Raw genomic sequence first — 14891 nt, forward strand, 5'->3', positions numbered from 1 at the left:
TTCACTGCAACCTTTTAAACTTTTTTTTTCCTCATAAAATGCACACAAATAGTCTTTAGGAGAAATTAGTTAAATGGCTCCCAGAAAGCAGTGTTGTTTTTCCCCTTTCAAAACACTGCCATAAGTATCCCAGATCACTAATAAAGGGTAAACAAGTCTGAAAAATTTATCAGATGTAACAGATCTGATTAAAAGACACTGAAAAAGAACAATGGTGCTCATGCTATAAGGTGTCTTTTTCTAAGTGCTGTTAGACCTGCCCAAGGAAGTGAATAAAACGGTAGCTACTAATCCACGTATAGGAATAAATGTCAGGAATTCAAAGACAGCAACAAAGAACGGAGGAGTGTGGAGTTAAGACTAACATCAGGCTTCTCAATGGCGGCTGAAGTCGGGCTGAGCTCCCAGCACACTGAGAGAGGTGCTGAATTCACAGGGGACGCAGTAGCACGTTAAAAGATCAACATTGTACAGGCCAGTTCAACTTGGACTTCCTCTTCCCACCCCACAATCACCACCACCAAAATGCAGCATTATGGTTGGAACTCCTTCTTTTGAGAGTAAAGTAACATCAGAGCTCCATTCAGGAAATCCAGGTGCTGGAACATGTTTAAGCAAACACTTCACAAATGGCCATTTCATGACCTACCAGCGACCCCCACCCCACACCTCCTACAAAGTAAGGCCCAAATTCACAAGTGAGACCGTGGTCAATTCCAAAATTTCACAGCATGTAGGGAATAAAAAGAAAGACATGGAAAGACAAAACCAAAGAAAATGCCTAGAAAAATAGCCCTAACTTTAGCACTGGACTTTCTTTCATCTCTGTCTGTTCAACATTTTGTTAGTGGCATTTATACCTCGGGGGGTTTTTAGGGTTGTTATTGTTAAATGAACGTGTGCCGATGATCTAAGAAAAGTTGCATTCACCCCAAGGACCTGGACCATTTCCATGAAGTCATGTAGGCACATTCATTCCGATAGGTCTCCCCCTTTCTAGTTCCAGTGGACAACAGCAAAACCTTATTAATTAATTAAAGCTCGATGAAGATTTATGAGTGGACTCTCCTCCCAACATCTACCCCTGTAGCTGGGTGAGGCAGCTTAACTCAAACATTTCTGAGAAATGCCACGAACCATGAAATTTCTGACTGGCGTATCATTTATGATACCCCTGAGGAGGAGGCCTTGCCTAAGAAAACCGAGGCCTGGCACCCCATAAGGTTCTCATTACAAACAGGAATGTGCCAGGCCAGATGCACTTGGGGTCGTCAAGCTTTGCAAACTCCAACCCCACCCCCCCAAAAAAAAATCTCATAAATTTTGCAGAATATATTGCTTTTCCTTGAATTTTTATGATTATGTTCAATTTAAGGAAACTTACCCCCATACTTCATCATTTACCTTAGTTTTTAAGAGTTTTTTGATGTCCACAAAGTTCTATGAACTTTCTACTAACCATGTCTTTTTGGGTTTGTTTTTTTTAACATCTTAAAAATATAAACCTACATATTTTCAGCCAGCCGTGAATTTAAAACCTCCCCCCTTCTTCTAATTTTGGTTTGCAACTGCAGGCTGAACAGATTTCAAAGTGTTTCTGTTGGGCGAACTCACCTTTCCATCATCTATTAAGGCAATGAACTTAATGAAAGATGGCAAAAACGGTGAGCAGAGTGTAAACCGTAGTCAGGCCTTAATAAGGAAATTGAATGGGTGGGGGAATGACGCCATAGAGTTCAGAGGAATGTACGGTCCTGGAGCAGCCACTGAAGCATAAACGGGCCAAAGAAAGGACTCCCCAATCCCAGAATCAAGGGGAAGGGTATGATGGGAGATGGTTGGCTGGAGTTGGGCAGCTAGGCAAAGTTTGATGGTGTCTCACATTTTAACTCGTGTAAGTGAATTTTAGTGATTTCAGTGTTATGGTATTAAATTTACTTTATAATAGCACATATTCCAGGTGTGGAAATTTAACACATGTCAAATCAGTTACCAACCAAATATGAACTATTTCAGATGATTGTGTATTAAAAGGGCCAATGTCTGTAAACCCTTTCGTCTGCCTCGCTGTAGCTGGGGTGGGTCTTAATACTACACCCAAACCAGAAACTCTTCCTTACCCCAGAAACCCTGGGACAGGGCCAGGGTTATATGGTCCAGTGTCATCTAGTGAGATATGAAGCAAGAGATACCAAGGTCACACGCTACCTACACACACATTTGGGAGAGGAAAATCCTACGAAGCGAAATGTAATCCTGTGCTGAATCAGATTATAAGAAGCAGACAAAATCACAACTTTATTCAATGTGTCATTTATCCCGGGTGAGTAATGCATGATTTGTATGAAATTAAAATTGAGCTTTGAGAAACTATGAAATAAATCAAACGCCCTACTTTCTGTAATTTCAACAGACAGATCCCATTAGAATTCTACTATGCATAGCTGTTGGTTAAAATCATTGACCAGCAACCTTATAAATTAATCAACTGAGGTAATACTGGCGCGGCTGTCATCATTTCCTACTAATCTACATTGAGAATTCACTTTTCAAGCCTCTTGAAATAGGTTCATCGAATGTCTATTTTTTTCCCCTTCAAAATAGATGAGTAACTGTGTTTACAAAAGCCTGTGTGGTAAACGGGTGCCACTGGTGTCCTTTTTCCATGGCGTTAGTCTGTGCATTGGCATTTCATTGTAATTTCTTGGTAAGACACTAATCAGAATCTAACGACAATGATCTTCGTCCCTCTTGGTGGGAAGTTTTACCACTTGCAGCCTGAATATATGTGCACTGTTGAACTTTAAACTGTTATAGAACGTCAAAACCAATTGGCCAAAATACAAGTATAGTTAATATTTAATAGTGACCTTTTTTTAAGGGTCCTTCGTGGCTCTTGTGTTCCTCCTGGATCTTTAATACTCAGATGTGTTTCATTTCTGATCATGAGACCTAACATATTAAAGACCCACACAGCTGTCTCTCCTCCTAGTACGTACCTTCATGTCTGCTTAACTTGAACTAACTGATGTTTCATCTCCACTAAAATGGCCAAGATTTCTTCTTCACCTTTTATCTTTCTATGAATATTCCTTGACCTGCATCTTTAATTTTGTAATTGATTGTGAAAACAATCAAATAATGTTTAGAGTTTTTTTCAAGATTGCTTTTAATACTTTGAAGTTGCCCCTCAAACTCTATTATGTCCAACTCTGACAGAGTTGATATCCAACTCTGTGAAGGCAGGGGTAAAAACACCTACATTTTTTTGGAAGCCTGTTCAGTGAGGTGATGTGTATAAAGCATGGGACATAAACGCTCTACAAATGCTATTTCTTTTACCCCCGATCGAATACTGAACCATCTTAAGAGTTCTTAAAAATCAACACATGTGGAAACTTTTCTGCACATCCTTCAGATAAAATTGTAATGTGAATCTTCCAGAGGCATAAATAGAAAATGTGTTCGGTCTAAAAATATATGTTAGGAAAACCCAAATCTTAGGTTAGCCTCCAAAGCAAGAACTATTTTTAAAAAGAAGACAAAGAAAAGAAAGACGAAACAACAACAAAAAGGCATCTTGCTCGGAGGAAACAATGCTATAAAAACGTGGAGAAAAATATTCAGCCAATGTTTGAAGGCATGTTCTCCCACCCCATCCCACCTCCCCGATTTGTACTAGATAAAACCTCAATCCAGTGATGGGAACAAGACCGCTTTTTTTTTTTTTTTTAAGTTGGCACAATTTACCCTTACAACATTGTTGTAGATACTAAATGTAGGTATACCTCATGAAAAAAAATGCCATACATAAAATTCTAAAATCACAAATCCGATACGCTCAGGGCTGTGTGGGAGAGATATTACTCTCATCAATAAAGAATTCACCACGGGATTCCTGGGAAGCAAGATGCACATAGAGAGCATTTAATTTATAAATTGTAATAAACATACTATTTCAGGAACATATCTGTTGAAGGTACAGCAACACACTTACCTGGACCTGCCTGACCACCACGATTTCAGCTCTTCTCTTAAACCTCATTCTTGCACATCTCAACAATCTCTTCACAAATTTCATTGCACAAAACATTAAGCAAGTTATTGCATATCAATCCATTTATTTATTCAACAAAATATAAGTAAGCACCTACTGTGTGTCACTGTTTTAAGTACTGTAGGTGCAGCAGTAAATGATAGCCCCCCCCCAAAAAAATCTCCACCCTCGTTGAGCTCACATTCTTGTCAAATTTGAATTAAGTCAAAATTTACAGACCTTCCCCTCAAGCACCAAATCTGGCACTTAAACCAAAGCAGAGCAGAATCGTGGGTCTCTTACTGAGCTAGATATCAGGTCAGTTACACCTCGTATTTACTTATGGACTTAGACCTAATGCTGATTTGTAAATACGAAAAATAAGTAACAAAGTCCTCATCAGCCCATTTCCCTGCAGAGTCCCACAGCATGCAGAACTTGCAACTATTGTAGCATCTCTCCCAGGGTATCATCATGGATTAGCAGAGAAGCCAAGGAGTCACATGGCCTGTGTGTTAATTTCAGCTGTGCAACATACAATCCCTGTGACCTTGGGCAAAGTCTCTGAACCTTTGTCTCAGTTTCCCTGCCCTGTAAAATAGGGAAATCAGATAATACAAGTGAGCACCTGTCATACAGGAAATGTTAGCTCTAATTATTATTTTCACTTTTATTATTATTACTATGTATGACTTTTACTATTGTGAAGACTTGGCACAGTGCTGGACTGAACTGAATATATAAATGATGCTATACTCTGAATTGGCTGCATTAGGCTCTTCCTCTGGGTCAGACACTAGGAATACAGAAACCAAAGGCACGTTCCCATCTCTCAGAAAAACTCAGGTTCATTGCAAGTATGTTCAAGCAGAAATATGTGAATCTGGGGAGCAGAGGAGGCAGGAGGGTCGTAGCTAGTAGCTTCCCAGAGTTGAGATTTAAAAGATGAGCTAGCCAGACAGAGAATTATTTGGTAGCCAAACAATCGTAAACACAGACATAAACCACAATCAGATAGTTCCAAGGCACCAACTCATTCTTTCGGAAAAAGAAATGCAGAAGGCAAAATACTAGTACACACCTTCCAGAAAAATGAGCTAATTATTTCTTTAAAAGGAGAAAGAACAGAAAGAGAGAGGGATTTGGGTCTATATTACAGGCCACAATAACACACTTCTTTTGAAAATAGCTATTTTGCCAGCAATTGTGCCAATTTACAAACATTTGCTTCAATTGATTCAGGAAAACACATTTTCATTTGGCATTTCTTTGAAGAATGTTTGCAAAAACATTTCCATAATTCAGACAGTTAAAATAGTGGTCAAGAATTTTGTGGTTGCCCCTCAGCAAATGGTGGAGTGTTAATGAGACTACTCCATTCACTCAGCGAATCATAACTTCAGTAATTACGTGATGAATGGGAGCTACTATCAAACCAGATAACTCAGGGTCCAAAGTCAATTGTTTAATATTGAGTGTTGGCTGCTCTTGCTCTTCTAAGCAACCTAAATTTCTGGCTTTCCATTACCCTCTGGACTGTTCTAATGGTACTGAAAGAGTTTCATGGGCCTTGATGGAGATTGCTTCCTTCTCCTACTCTGGCTCACATTCTCTCTCTCCCTGTCATTCCCATTTCACTTCCATCCATGTCACACCATTTCCCCAAATCTAGTTCTACATGCCAAGATCGTCAGTGAGACCGGAGGTCATCTTTCACATTCCTTTCATCTCCCCCCTGAAAGTGACTGCCTAGGAAAGTGTTGGGCACAGAGTAGGTACACAGTGAAAAGTCCTTCATAGAGCTGACAAACACTGAACTAGGGCATAAGGGCTCATAACCCAGCTTTGTCCCTTACTTACTGTATGTCCTTGAGCAAGCCACTTTCCCATCCTGGGCCTCAGTGTCTGCACCTGCGTAAAGATGAGGCTGGGCCAGATAATCCAAAGGGCCCCCCAGTCTTGAAACACTAGGTTTGAGGAACTCATTAATGTATGCACACCAGAGCCAAATCTGCCAGCAAATAAGTAACGGCTAATTGAAAAGACCTCTATGACTCCACGGCACTTCATCAGAAACATGCATCACAATGGAAGTTAATTTAGCTACTATGGCTTTGCCGACCTGGCATAAAAACAACCATTCCTTTGGAAAATTAATTTATTAAAAAAAATTAGTGGACTGACATCCTGGAGGGAGAAATAAAGCCTCTTGTGATGGCATTGTTTATTGTTCACCAGATAGTTAAGTCGTCATAATACATATCGCCATAGTCAGAAGGTTCAACTGACCTCATAATACACTCCTTCTGGCTGGTTGGTTTGATCAAACCATACTAGAGACCCAAAGACCAAGAAGACATCAGATTCCTCAGAAATTTCTTCTTCCAATGATTGTTAAAGCCCAGATTGTAATTTTAGCACCATTACAAGGTAAGCAGAGTTTTACTCTTTATTTATATAAAGAAGAAACCATTTCCATACTATTTCCAGGTGATATGTTGCCTACAAAACACAAATTTTGGATCACAGGAATATGGTTTAACCAAGGTCACCAAGTACCTCCAACCTGAGATATGGTTTTCACGGAAGATGGTAGACAATGCAGAGAACTATCATTTGGAAATTTAACAAAACAATCCATTCTTTATAAGAAGGAAGTAATGTGTTTTTTCTTTTCCTTTTTCCAGCAAAAGGAACATTGACAAAACAAACGGATGAGTGATTTTGAGTTTGTAATGAAAATAAAACCTGTTTCCTTAGCTTATTTCCCAATGTGTAGCTTTTATACCTTCATATACCGGTACATGCTTATTGGAAAACCAAATCAAAGATTACTTTAAATCACTGCCTGATTCTCTTTTTCAAATGAAGCAAAATGCACAGGTATATAAAAAAAGAGTAGCCCATAAAGTAGGCAATCCATAATCAAAATCAGATTCTAGCTGCAGTGCTATTGTCAGCCCTGCTTAAATCATGCGATTTTATTTAAGCACTCAGATAATTTTTCTCAGCTCAGTAAGTAGGTAGATGTTAGCAGCTAAGGTCATCGAAAAGATTTACTTTAAAATAAATTCAACAATTCAGAGCATCACCCTCTCCACGATATAAAGTGTGCCTTGCTTTGAACATGCATATAAAATTTCATTAAAGTGCAACATAAAAGTTTTACATTAGAGGAACCCAGTGCTGGACCTTTGTTTAACAGTCATGATAATTTATGGCATGGATCTGCTACAGTTAAGTAGAAAAACAGCCTTCTCATGATGAAATACAAGTCATACAGGCTGAAATGCAAGGAAAGCAGGAGGAATCCCAATGCTCTAACCACTCAATTCTTCTTCAGATTTTTGTCCCACATTCTACTTGAACATTCTCTGTATGGATTGAGAAAGAGGACCAGTCCGTTAATGCTTGCACCCCTATGCCTCCACAGTTGGTTTTTTCCCAATTCTGAGCATGTCTTAGAATTCATAGAAATCCTTTTTTAAAATCACGCCAATAAACAACATAGGTTCTCATTTTTCCTTTTCCTGTTATGCTTTTTTGGTAACCATTTTTCTTTCTCATTACTTTCTGCAAAAGAGACCAGGCTGGCTAAGAGACTTTCAAAAAATTACAATTAAAACACTATCAAACAGGCAGAGGGTCAATATTATCACTAGGATTTACTAAGCAACTATCTTTAAAAGATAAGGCCCTTTGCATAGAACAGTCTGAGCGGATGGAGCTCTAACATCAATCAGCAGATGTTTATTAAGCACGTGCCATGGGAAAGGCACTGGGGTAGATGATGCAACAGGGCGGTACCCATCCCTTAGGAAGCACATTTATATATAAAATATATATAATATATATTGAATAATATATATAACATCTAATATGAATCATTCATTAAAGGGGCATCTAGCGAATAATTACTAAGAGATTCTATCAGTACATAAATTGTTCTTTTTGTAATTAAAAGCAAAAAAGCAGAGTTACATGGCTAGCTAATTACACGGCAATGCCACAGATTTTTGTTACACAAGTATAATATACACAATCCAATCCATTTGTTTCAGTGAGCGCTAAATGCTTGAGCCCACACAGTAACAATAAATAATAGGCAATGAGGTTTTGTGGAAAGACACCTGACCTGGAAATGGGGAGATATGGATTTCTGACCTAGTTCTACTACTAACCATGCTGTGTGAGCTTCAGTGAGTCAAACAACCACTCTAAGGCTGTTTGCTTATCTGTAAAATGGGAATAACCCCTGCACATTCGAATTCACAATGACAGAATGGGATGACATATGGAAAGGATTTCACGTGCCGGAAAGGCTCAGACAAAATGTCAGTTGTTGATGTTGCAGGCTCTGGGGTCAGCTCCATTCAAGTTAGACCCTGCATTGTATCACTGAGTAGCCAGTGATTCCATAACTTTGTCTGTAAAATAGATATCATAACAAGTCCTAACTTATAAAGTGGTCTGAAGGATTAAATGAGATTGAGTATTTAAAGCACTAGCTACTTGGTGATGCTTGGGACACAAAGTAAATACCATTCAGTAATAGTAGCAATGACGATTCTACCACACACAGATAAAACAGACACAGACACACACACACACACACACACACACACACACACACACACACACAAAGTAAATACTACTCAATAATAGTAGCAATGACGATTCTACCACACAAAGATAAAACAGACACAGACACACACACACACACACACACACACACACACAGGCCTCAAAAGGGTTTCTCCAAGTTTTGATCTTGAGCTCTTTAATCAGTAATACATTTGTTTCCATTATCAATAAACACGTTTTTAAAATCTCTTTCTTTATCCCACAGCGATAAAAAAAAGACAAAATGAAAAATGTAGCCACGGTCCCAATAGTTTTGTCTATATGAGAGGTTAATCAAGTGTATAGCAGTTTCCCTTTTGGAGGTATGACCAACGGCTGTAAGCTCACAGGGCTACAGCTTCTAGATTGTTCCAGAGATGGCCATTTTATTGGACTTTTACGATTTGGAATTATGTTAAATATGTGCTAATTTTGCATGCAAGAAATAGTCTTAGCTAAGAATAATGGGCATGAAATAAAGGTTCGGCACATTAAAGCCATTTCTATTCAACAATAATTAGCATGTTTAAATACAATATAATTTTTATCCATCCACAAAATGCTTAAATGTTTGGAATCTCATTTATGTCTATAATGACAGATTCATTTTTGAGGCAGTCATTTTCGATCTTGATTTGTATATTTTAAAGTTGTTAAATGCTTGACTGAATCATTAGCAAAACAATTCATGTATCATTAAACTGATTTCTAACATGAGATAATTTTCTTCCTTGTCCAATAGACATGCCTTTTAAGATTTACAGAGATAGCTTTTCTTCTTTGGGAGGTTTTGGAGGTTGTACAGACGACCTGATCACTAGATAATTTTACCGCCTTGAGTCTTGCCTCTCCATATACTCCCTTAAGAAATTCAACCCCAAATGGTTTGCTGAATGAATGCTCAAACACACTGGAGAATGCATATTGTACTGGCAAAGAAAACAGACCATGGACCATCTCCCTTTGAATGGAAGACAGAGGGGAAGGGGAAAAGATGTACGGATGGAGGTAGAGAATGACAAATGCTGGCAACCTGTAGGCCTTAGTCAAAAGAGGATCCTGCCCTCTGCCCCCACATTTCTACTACCCCCAGGTTAAGGAAGGTTGTGTTCTCTCTCTCTTCTACAACTTCTCATTCATAAACAGGACTGATGTACTCTTCCAGAGGAAGGCAGCTAAGGAAGCCTCTGAAAACCTGTGTGTGCAGAGCGGCTGAAGCAGCAGGGCTGCTGCAGGCACATGGGCCATGCCTGGCTTGAGCTGAAACAGTTCACTTTTGTCTGTAGATCAGGGTCGCCACCCCCTGCAAGGTCGAGGAAAACTGGGGAAAGTGTGGGCTGCTGGGGCAGGCCCTGGGGGCTGCCTTCCCGGGAGGAGGAGAAGCCTGGCCTGCACATGGCCCCTTCTCAGCCTTGACAGCCCCACACAGACCTTTGAACTTTCTATTTATATAACAGTTTAGTGAGTTTAAGTCTCTTCCTGTATAACTGCCCGTTTGCAAGCTTGCCTCTAATTAGGCTACTTGTGAGACATCACATAAAAACTACAAACAACTGATGCTGTCCTTGGCAGTGAGAAGTCAGCCACTGTCACAACTGCTTAACTACAATTTTCACTAGGCTTTTTAACATTTTGATTTTGCTATCATGGTGGTTTTCTTTTCATGTTTTTATTTTTAAGAATCTCTTTCTTTTTACTAATAAAAAGATAAATGCCCCCACAAAGGACTTGGTCTGTCACAAAGTAATACCTAATCAATATGGGGAAGGGGTGCTTACAGGAGTGGAAGATTGTACACTTTGTAGGTCCTCTAATTTTGGTCGACCCCCCACCACCCCACCCCCCCCGCCAAAAGCGGGGATTAATGACATCCCAGTTGCTGGTAAACAAGTCCAAATCTAGCCACATGATCTCCAGACACCTCAAGAATTCATTTACTGGATTACCACAAGGAAGTCTATGGAATGATTTAAACAATACAATTCGATTTTGTTCTTTACCTTTTTTTCTTTTCTTTTTTTTTTTTTTTTTTTTTTTTTTTTTTTTTTTTTAAGAACAAGTGGTGTCTTTGGTGAGCACAGACAGACATCTGTGCCTCCCTCTTCTTTCACAGAACGGTTCATATTAAATTCAGACTCAGGTGAACATTGCTCATTCATCCAGGAATCTTAAAGAACTTGAGCTTTGGCCCTTTAATCGAGTCCAGAGCATGACCCATTAAGATATTCTTGCAGTTTGTGAAATCCAGGGCTATGTTCCATTAGGCACTGAGCACTCACACACAGGGCACATAATACATTGCAGCATCATTCATGCCCAATCCTTTCCATGTGCATTCATCCCGACAAATGTGTCTGTTTATAAATGGGCACACACTTCTTGTTTACTATAGTCAAGTGTTTGCAAACAACACATATGCCTGTGTATGCAAAGTCTTTCTTCATTAATTCTAGGAAAATGAGCTTGTTTTTAGCTAGCCTGATCCATTTATTGTCAGACATCTAGGGTTGCAGTAGAGATAGCTCTAAGCTTTCTGTTCCACAAGTAATGGTGAAAAAATATCCAATGTCAACAAAATCCTTAACTTGCTGGCACCTTTTTCCTCCTTGGACTTCCTGGGGAGTTCGGGGGTGGCTGTGGAAGCCAGTGCTCTAAGAAGCTACTTACTTCCCGGGAAGGGAAGTAAACATATAATGAACATGTAATTGGCATGCTCTGGATGTCCAAAGAGAGTTTGGAAAGGTACAGAATTCCATTCAAGGCAATAGCAAGCTTTTTACTTCATCCGCTATGTCACAATTATGTTCCTTTTCTCTGTGGGGGTGTACAAAACACAGATGAACAATCGCATTGCACATGTTTACAAACACAAATACATAAGGAAGCTTATCCCTCACAATCAAATAGTAAGAAGGAGAAATTTTCCTGGAACATGTGCACAGAGGGAAAAGGCCAGCTTATTTATGCAAATGTTTTATACTAATTCATTGGTATTTCACACAGTATCCACAGAGTGTCCAAGTCTGCATATTTCTTAATTGACATGGCATAGTTAAGGATCTGGAGGGGAAAAAAAGGTTTTGCGTTTTCCCTAACATAAGAAAAGATAGTCTCCAAAAAGGGGTGGGCATATATTTCTGAAAAAACAAGTCAAATCTAAAAGAGTCCATCCCCTTTAATTATGCAACTGCAAGTGCATAAGATTACACTGAAATTAAAATAATATAATAAACACATTTTTAAAAACTAAATACTTCATATATGTGTAACATTTGAACCAAACCCACGAAATCAATTATAACAATGTCTGGTAAATTACTGATGGTACCCACATCGTATATTAGGCAAATTATATGCAAATAGTAACGCTGTGGTTATCAGTTATCTGCAAAATAAATTACTGGAGCACAGTAAAGGCTGTGTACAAGAGCATAATATTTAATTGAGAAGTAATTTTATTGTGATCTTAACTTTTAAATAACAGTGTGGTTATTAAGAAAATTGTGACATAATGTTTTTCTGTAAAGCTGATAAAACCCTGCACGATATCAAAAATGCCTTACAGATTATTACTGATGCAGCGTGATTTGTAGCTTCAAGGATTTACCTGGAATTCCTGTAAAATAAAATGTATTTAAGTTCTGATTATCTTAGATTTGCAAGTAAGGGAGTTATGATTGGCTATTGGCTAAACGTATGACCCTTTTCTAAAGAAGGAAATTGACTGAAATATCACATTAGCAAGGGAAATCCTTTTAAAATACACAGCAGTTTTACAAGGGCTGCTAGTAGTTTAACACTGCAAAAGATTTCGCACTATAGGTCGGTACTATAGATTATTCTAACTACATTTAAAAAGGCAATAGCCAAGAGTGTAATTACAAGTAGCTGCCGCCGCGCCCTTCCCCCATCTAATTCTATAGGCTGTGGGGGGAAAATTGACACGTTAAAATATGACAAATTAACAATGAGAACGTTTGTGGCAGAAGGTGAAGTGTTGTTTTTTTTAAGTTAATAGATATGTATATCGCCATGTATGCACACGCGCGCACATCACGCAGAGAGGAACAACTTTCTGTCTCCCCAGTCACCTCTGCACCATCCTTCAAAAACCTCTCAGCGACAAGTTGAAGGTATTTTTGGAAGAGCTGACTAAACCTTTGAATCAGAGCTGGTGCCCATTGCACAAACCTGGGGCTGCTTCCCAGTGAGGGTCCAGCAGGTAATTAAATGTACAGTGACATCCGAGTGGCCGACTTCGGGGGCCAATTTCAAAAACCCTGTCTTGAAAGCCGAACGCCGAAGTCGGCCCGAACCCAGGGCCACGCTCCGGGGCCCCCGAAGCCGCTGCTTGGCGCCCAAGTACCGGGAACTTGGGCTGAGCGGGTGGGAGGGAAGGTGTGCGCGCCGCGCCGCGGCGCACGGGGACGGTGGTGGCGGGGGCGGTGGCCGCCTAGGAAGCAGTGGGTGGCCGGTGGCACCCTGCCGCTGCCAGTCCCCCAAGGATGGCCGCCAGCTTTGGGCACCTGGAAAGTTTAGGCATTTCTAGCGCGCAGCGTTGATGCACTGGGAGGCCGGTCTGGCCAACCGTACTGAGAAAATCCCTGTGGAGGTTGTGCGACTCAGACCCCGGGCGGCACCAGATCCGATTTGGGCCAAATGCAACTCTTTGGACTCAGAGCGCCAAGCAACGCTTTGGAGACCCGCATCCCTCCCTCTGCCCGCACCACCACCAACCCTGTCACCTCACCGAGGAGTCCGGGAGGCCGGGGCCAGAGGTGGCCCTGAGCAAGTGAGAGTGCGTCCGGGGCGCCCCCACCACAGCCCCGGCTCCTTTTAACAAAGGCGAAAAGCCCAGCCCTAGCCCGAGGACCTGCGTAGCAAAGGAGGAGACAGAAATCAACACCTACCACTGCTGCTCCAAGTCCCAATCCCTGAAAAAGTCGAATAGATCCATGGCGGGCGGGCGTCTGTCCCTGTTCCTGGCGGGTCGGTGCAGCTCTTGGCGGGGCTGGCTCGCTGTTCTAGGCAGACCGGCTCTCCGGCCCTCCCGACCAGCTAAAAGTGTTGGGGCCGCATTGGCAGCGGCCGCGGGCGCTGGAGGTGCGGGGTCCTGCGCTCTGAAACGGTGGTAGTGGTGGCACGGGGCGGGCAAGTGACTGATAGCTCGCTGGGGTCCCCTCGGTTCGAGGCTGCACGCGCGCCCAGCGCCCCGACGCTGCAGCGGGCTCGGGCAGGCAAAGCCGCCCGCCTGGCGGGCTGCGGGCTGGCAGCGGCGGCGGGGACGACCGGGGCAGCGACAGCAGCTCGGCGCAGCAGCCGGGGCGGCGGCGGCGGCGGTGGTGGCGGCTGCACAGGCGGCGGCCGCGGTAGCATCACACTCTTACACACTCACAGGGGGCGGAGTCTGGACAGCCCAAAGCCGCGACATGGAGCCGGCACGTTATCATCCCCGGATCTGGCAGGGGCTCGCCCCGCCCTCCCGCGCCATCCGGACCCCCCTCTGTCAAAATCAGCTGGTGGGAGCAGCCGCAGAGCTGGGGACCTGGGCCTGGACCCTGGCCCGAGGGGCAGTTGCAGGGATGCAGGAGGGGGACTGTCGGGATCAGGACGCAGGATTTGGGAAGGAGACCCCTCTTTGAACCCCCGCCCACTCCCAGCACTTGGAGTTACTGTTTGGAACCACAAAAGAGCGCACAAACTGCTGAGGGGATGGGGGTCGACCCCGCTGGCAGGCGCGCGCGGTCCCTACCCGGGGGCGCTCCTCAGGCCCCCGAGTACCATAGCAAACTTTGGCGGGCTCGAGCATCCCTCGGGCCCGCCCCGCAGAGCACGCGGGGCCAGGAAGGAGAAGGCGGTCACCTTCATCATCCCTGCTACACCGCGTGCCCGCACCCAGGCAGGCCAGGCGTGCCGCAGTGCTGTGCCAGGCTGCTGGGCACGGTGCACACCCAGTAGGTTCACAAGCTCTGGGCCCTGGATTTCATGAGGTGCAAGGGTAGGCATTAATGACTGCCCTTGTGTGGTCCTTGGGTGTGTGATTAGGACTCTGGGAAACTGGGTTGGACTATGACCTTCCTCACACAGCCACCATGTGCCTTGGGAAAAGACTTCTGTACTTTCCTCCTCTGGGAAATGGGAAAACCACTGGATAAGTGCCCACGATTCCACCCACAAGCTGCCTGTCTCCCTTCTGGTGGGAGAATCTGTCTCTCTCCACTTGCAGTCTCCT

General features: G+C 42.5%; 1 protein-coding gene across 8 annotated transcripts in view; it reads right to left on the reverse strand.

The window, feature by feature from the left end:
- The window catches only part of AFF2 (ALF transcription elongation factor 2), a 475172-nt gene extending 461210 nt beyond the window's left edge, over positions 1 to 13962 (reverse strand). For 6 of the 8 annotated variants that reach the window (XM_033116400.1, XM_033116364.1, XM_033116409.1 and 3 more), the window contains exon 1: positions 13570 to 13962. In XM_033116400.1, the coding sequence (XP_032972291.1) occupies positions 13570 to 13616 (47 nt within the window). In that variant the 5' untranslated portion in view covers positions 13617 to 13962. The remainder of the gene's footprint in view (positions 1 to 13569) is intronic. The other 2 variants (XM_033116416.1, XM_033116382.1) reach the window with 1 other exon arrangement.
- Between the last annotated feature and the right edge of the window lie 929 nt (positions 13963 to 14891).

This window comes from Rhinolophus ferrumequinum, chromosome X (assembly GCF_004115265.2).
Source record: "Rhinolophus ferrumequinum isolate MPI-CBG mRhiFer1 chromosome X, mRhiFer1_v1.p, whole genome shotgun sequence".
Taxonomy (NCBI): Eukaryota; Metazoa; Chordata; class Mammalia; order Chiroptera; family Rhinolophidae; genus Rhinolophus; species Rhinolophus ferrumequinum.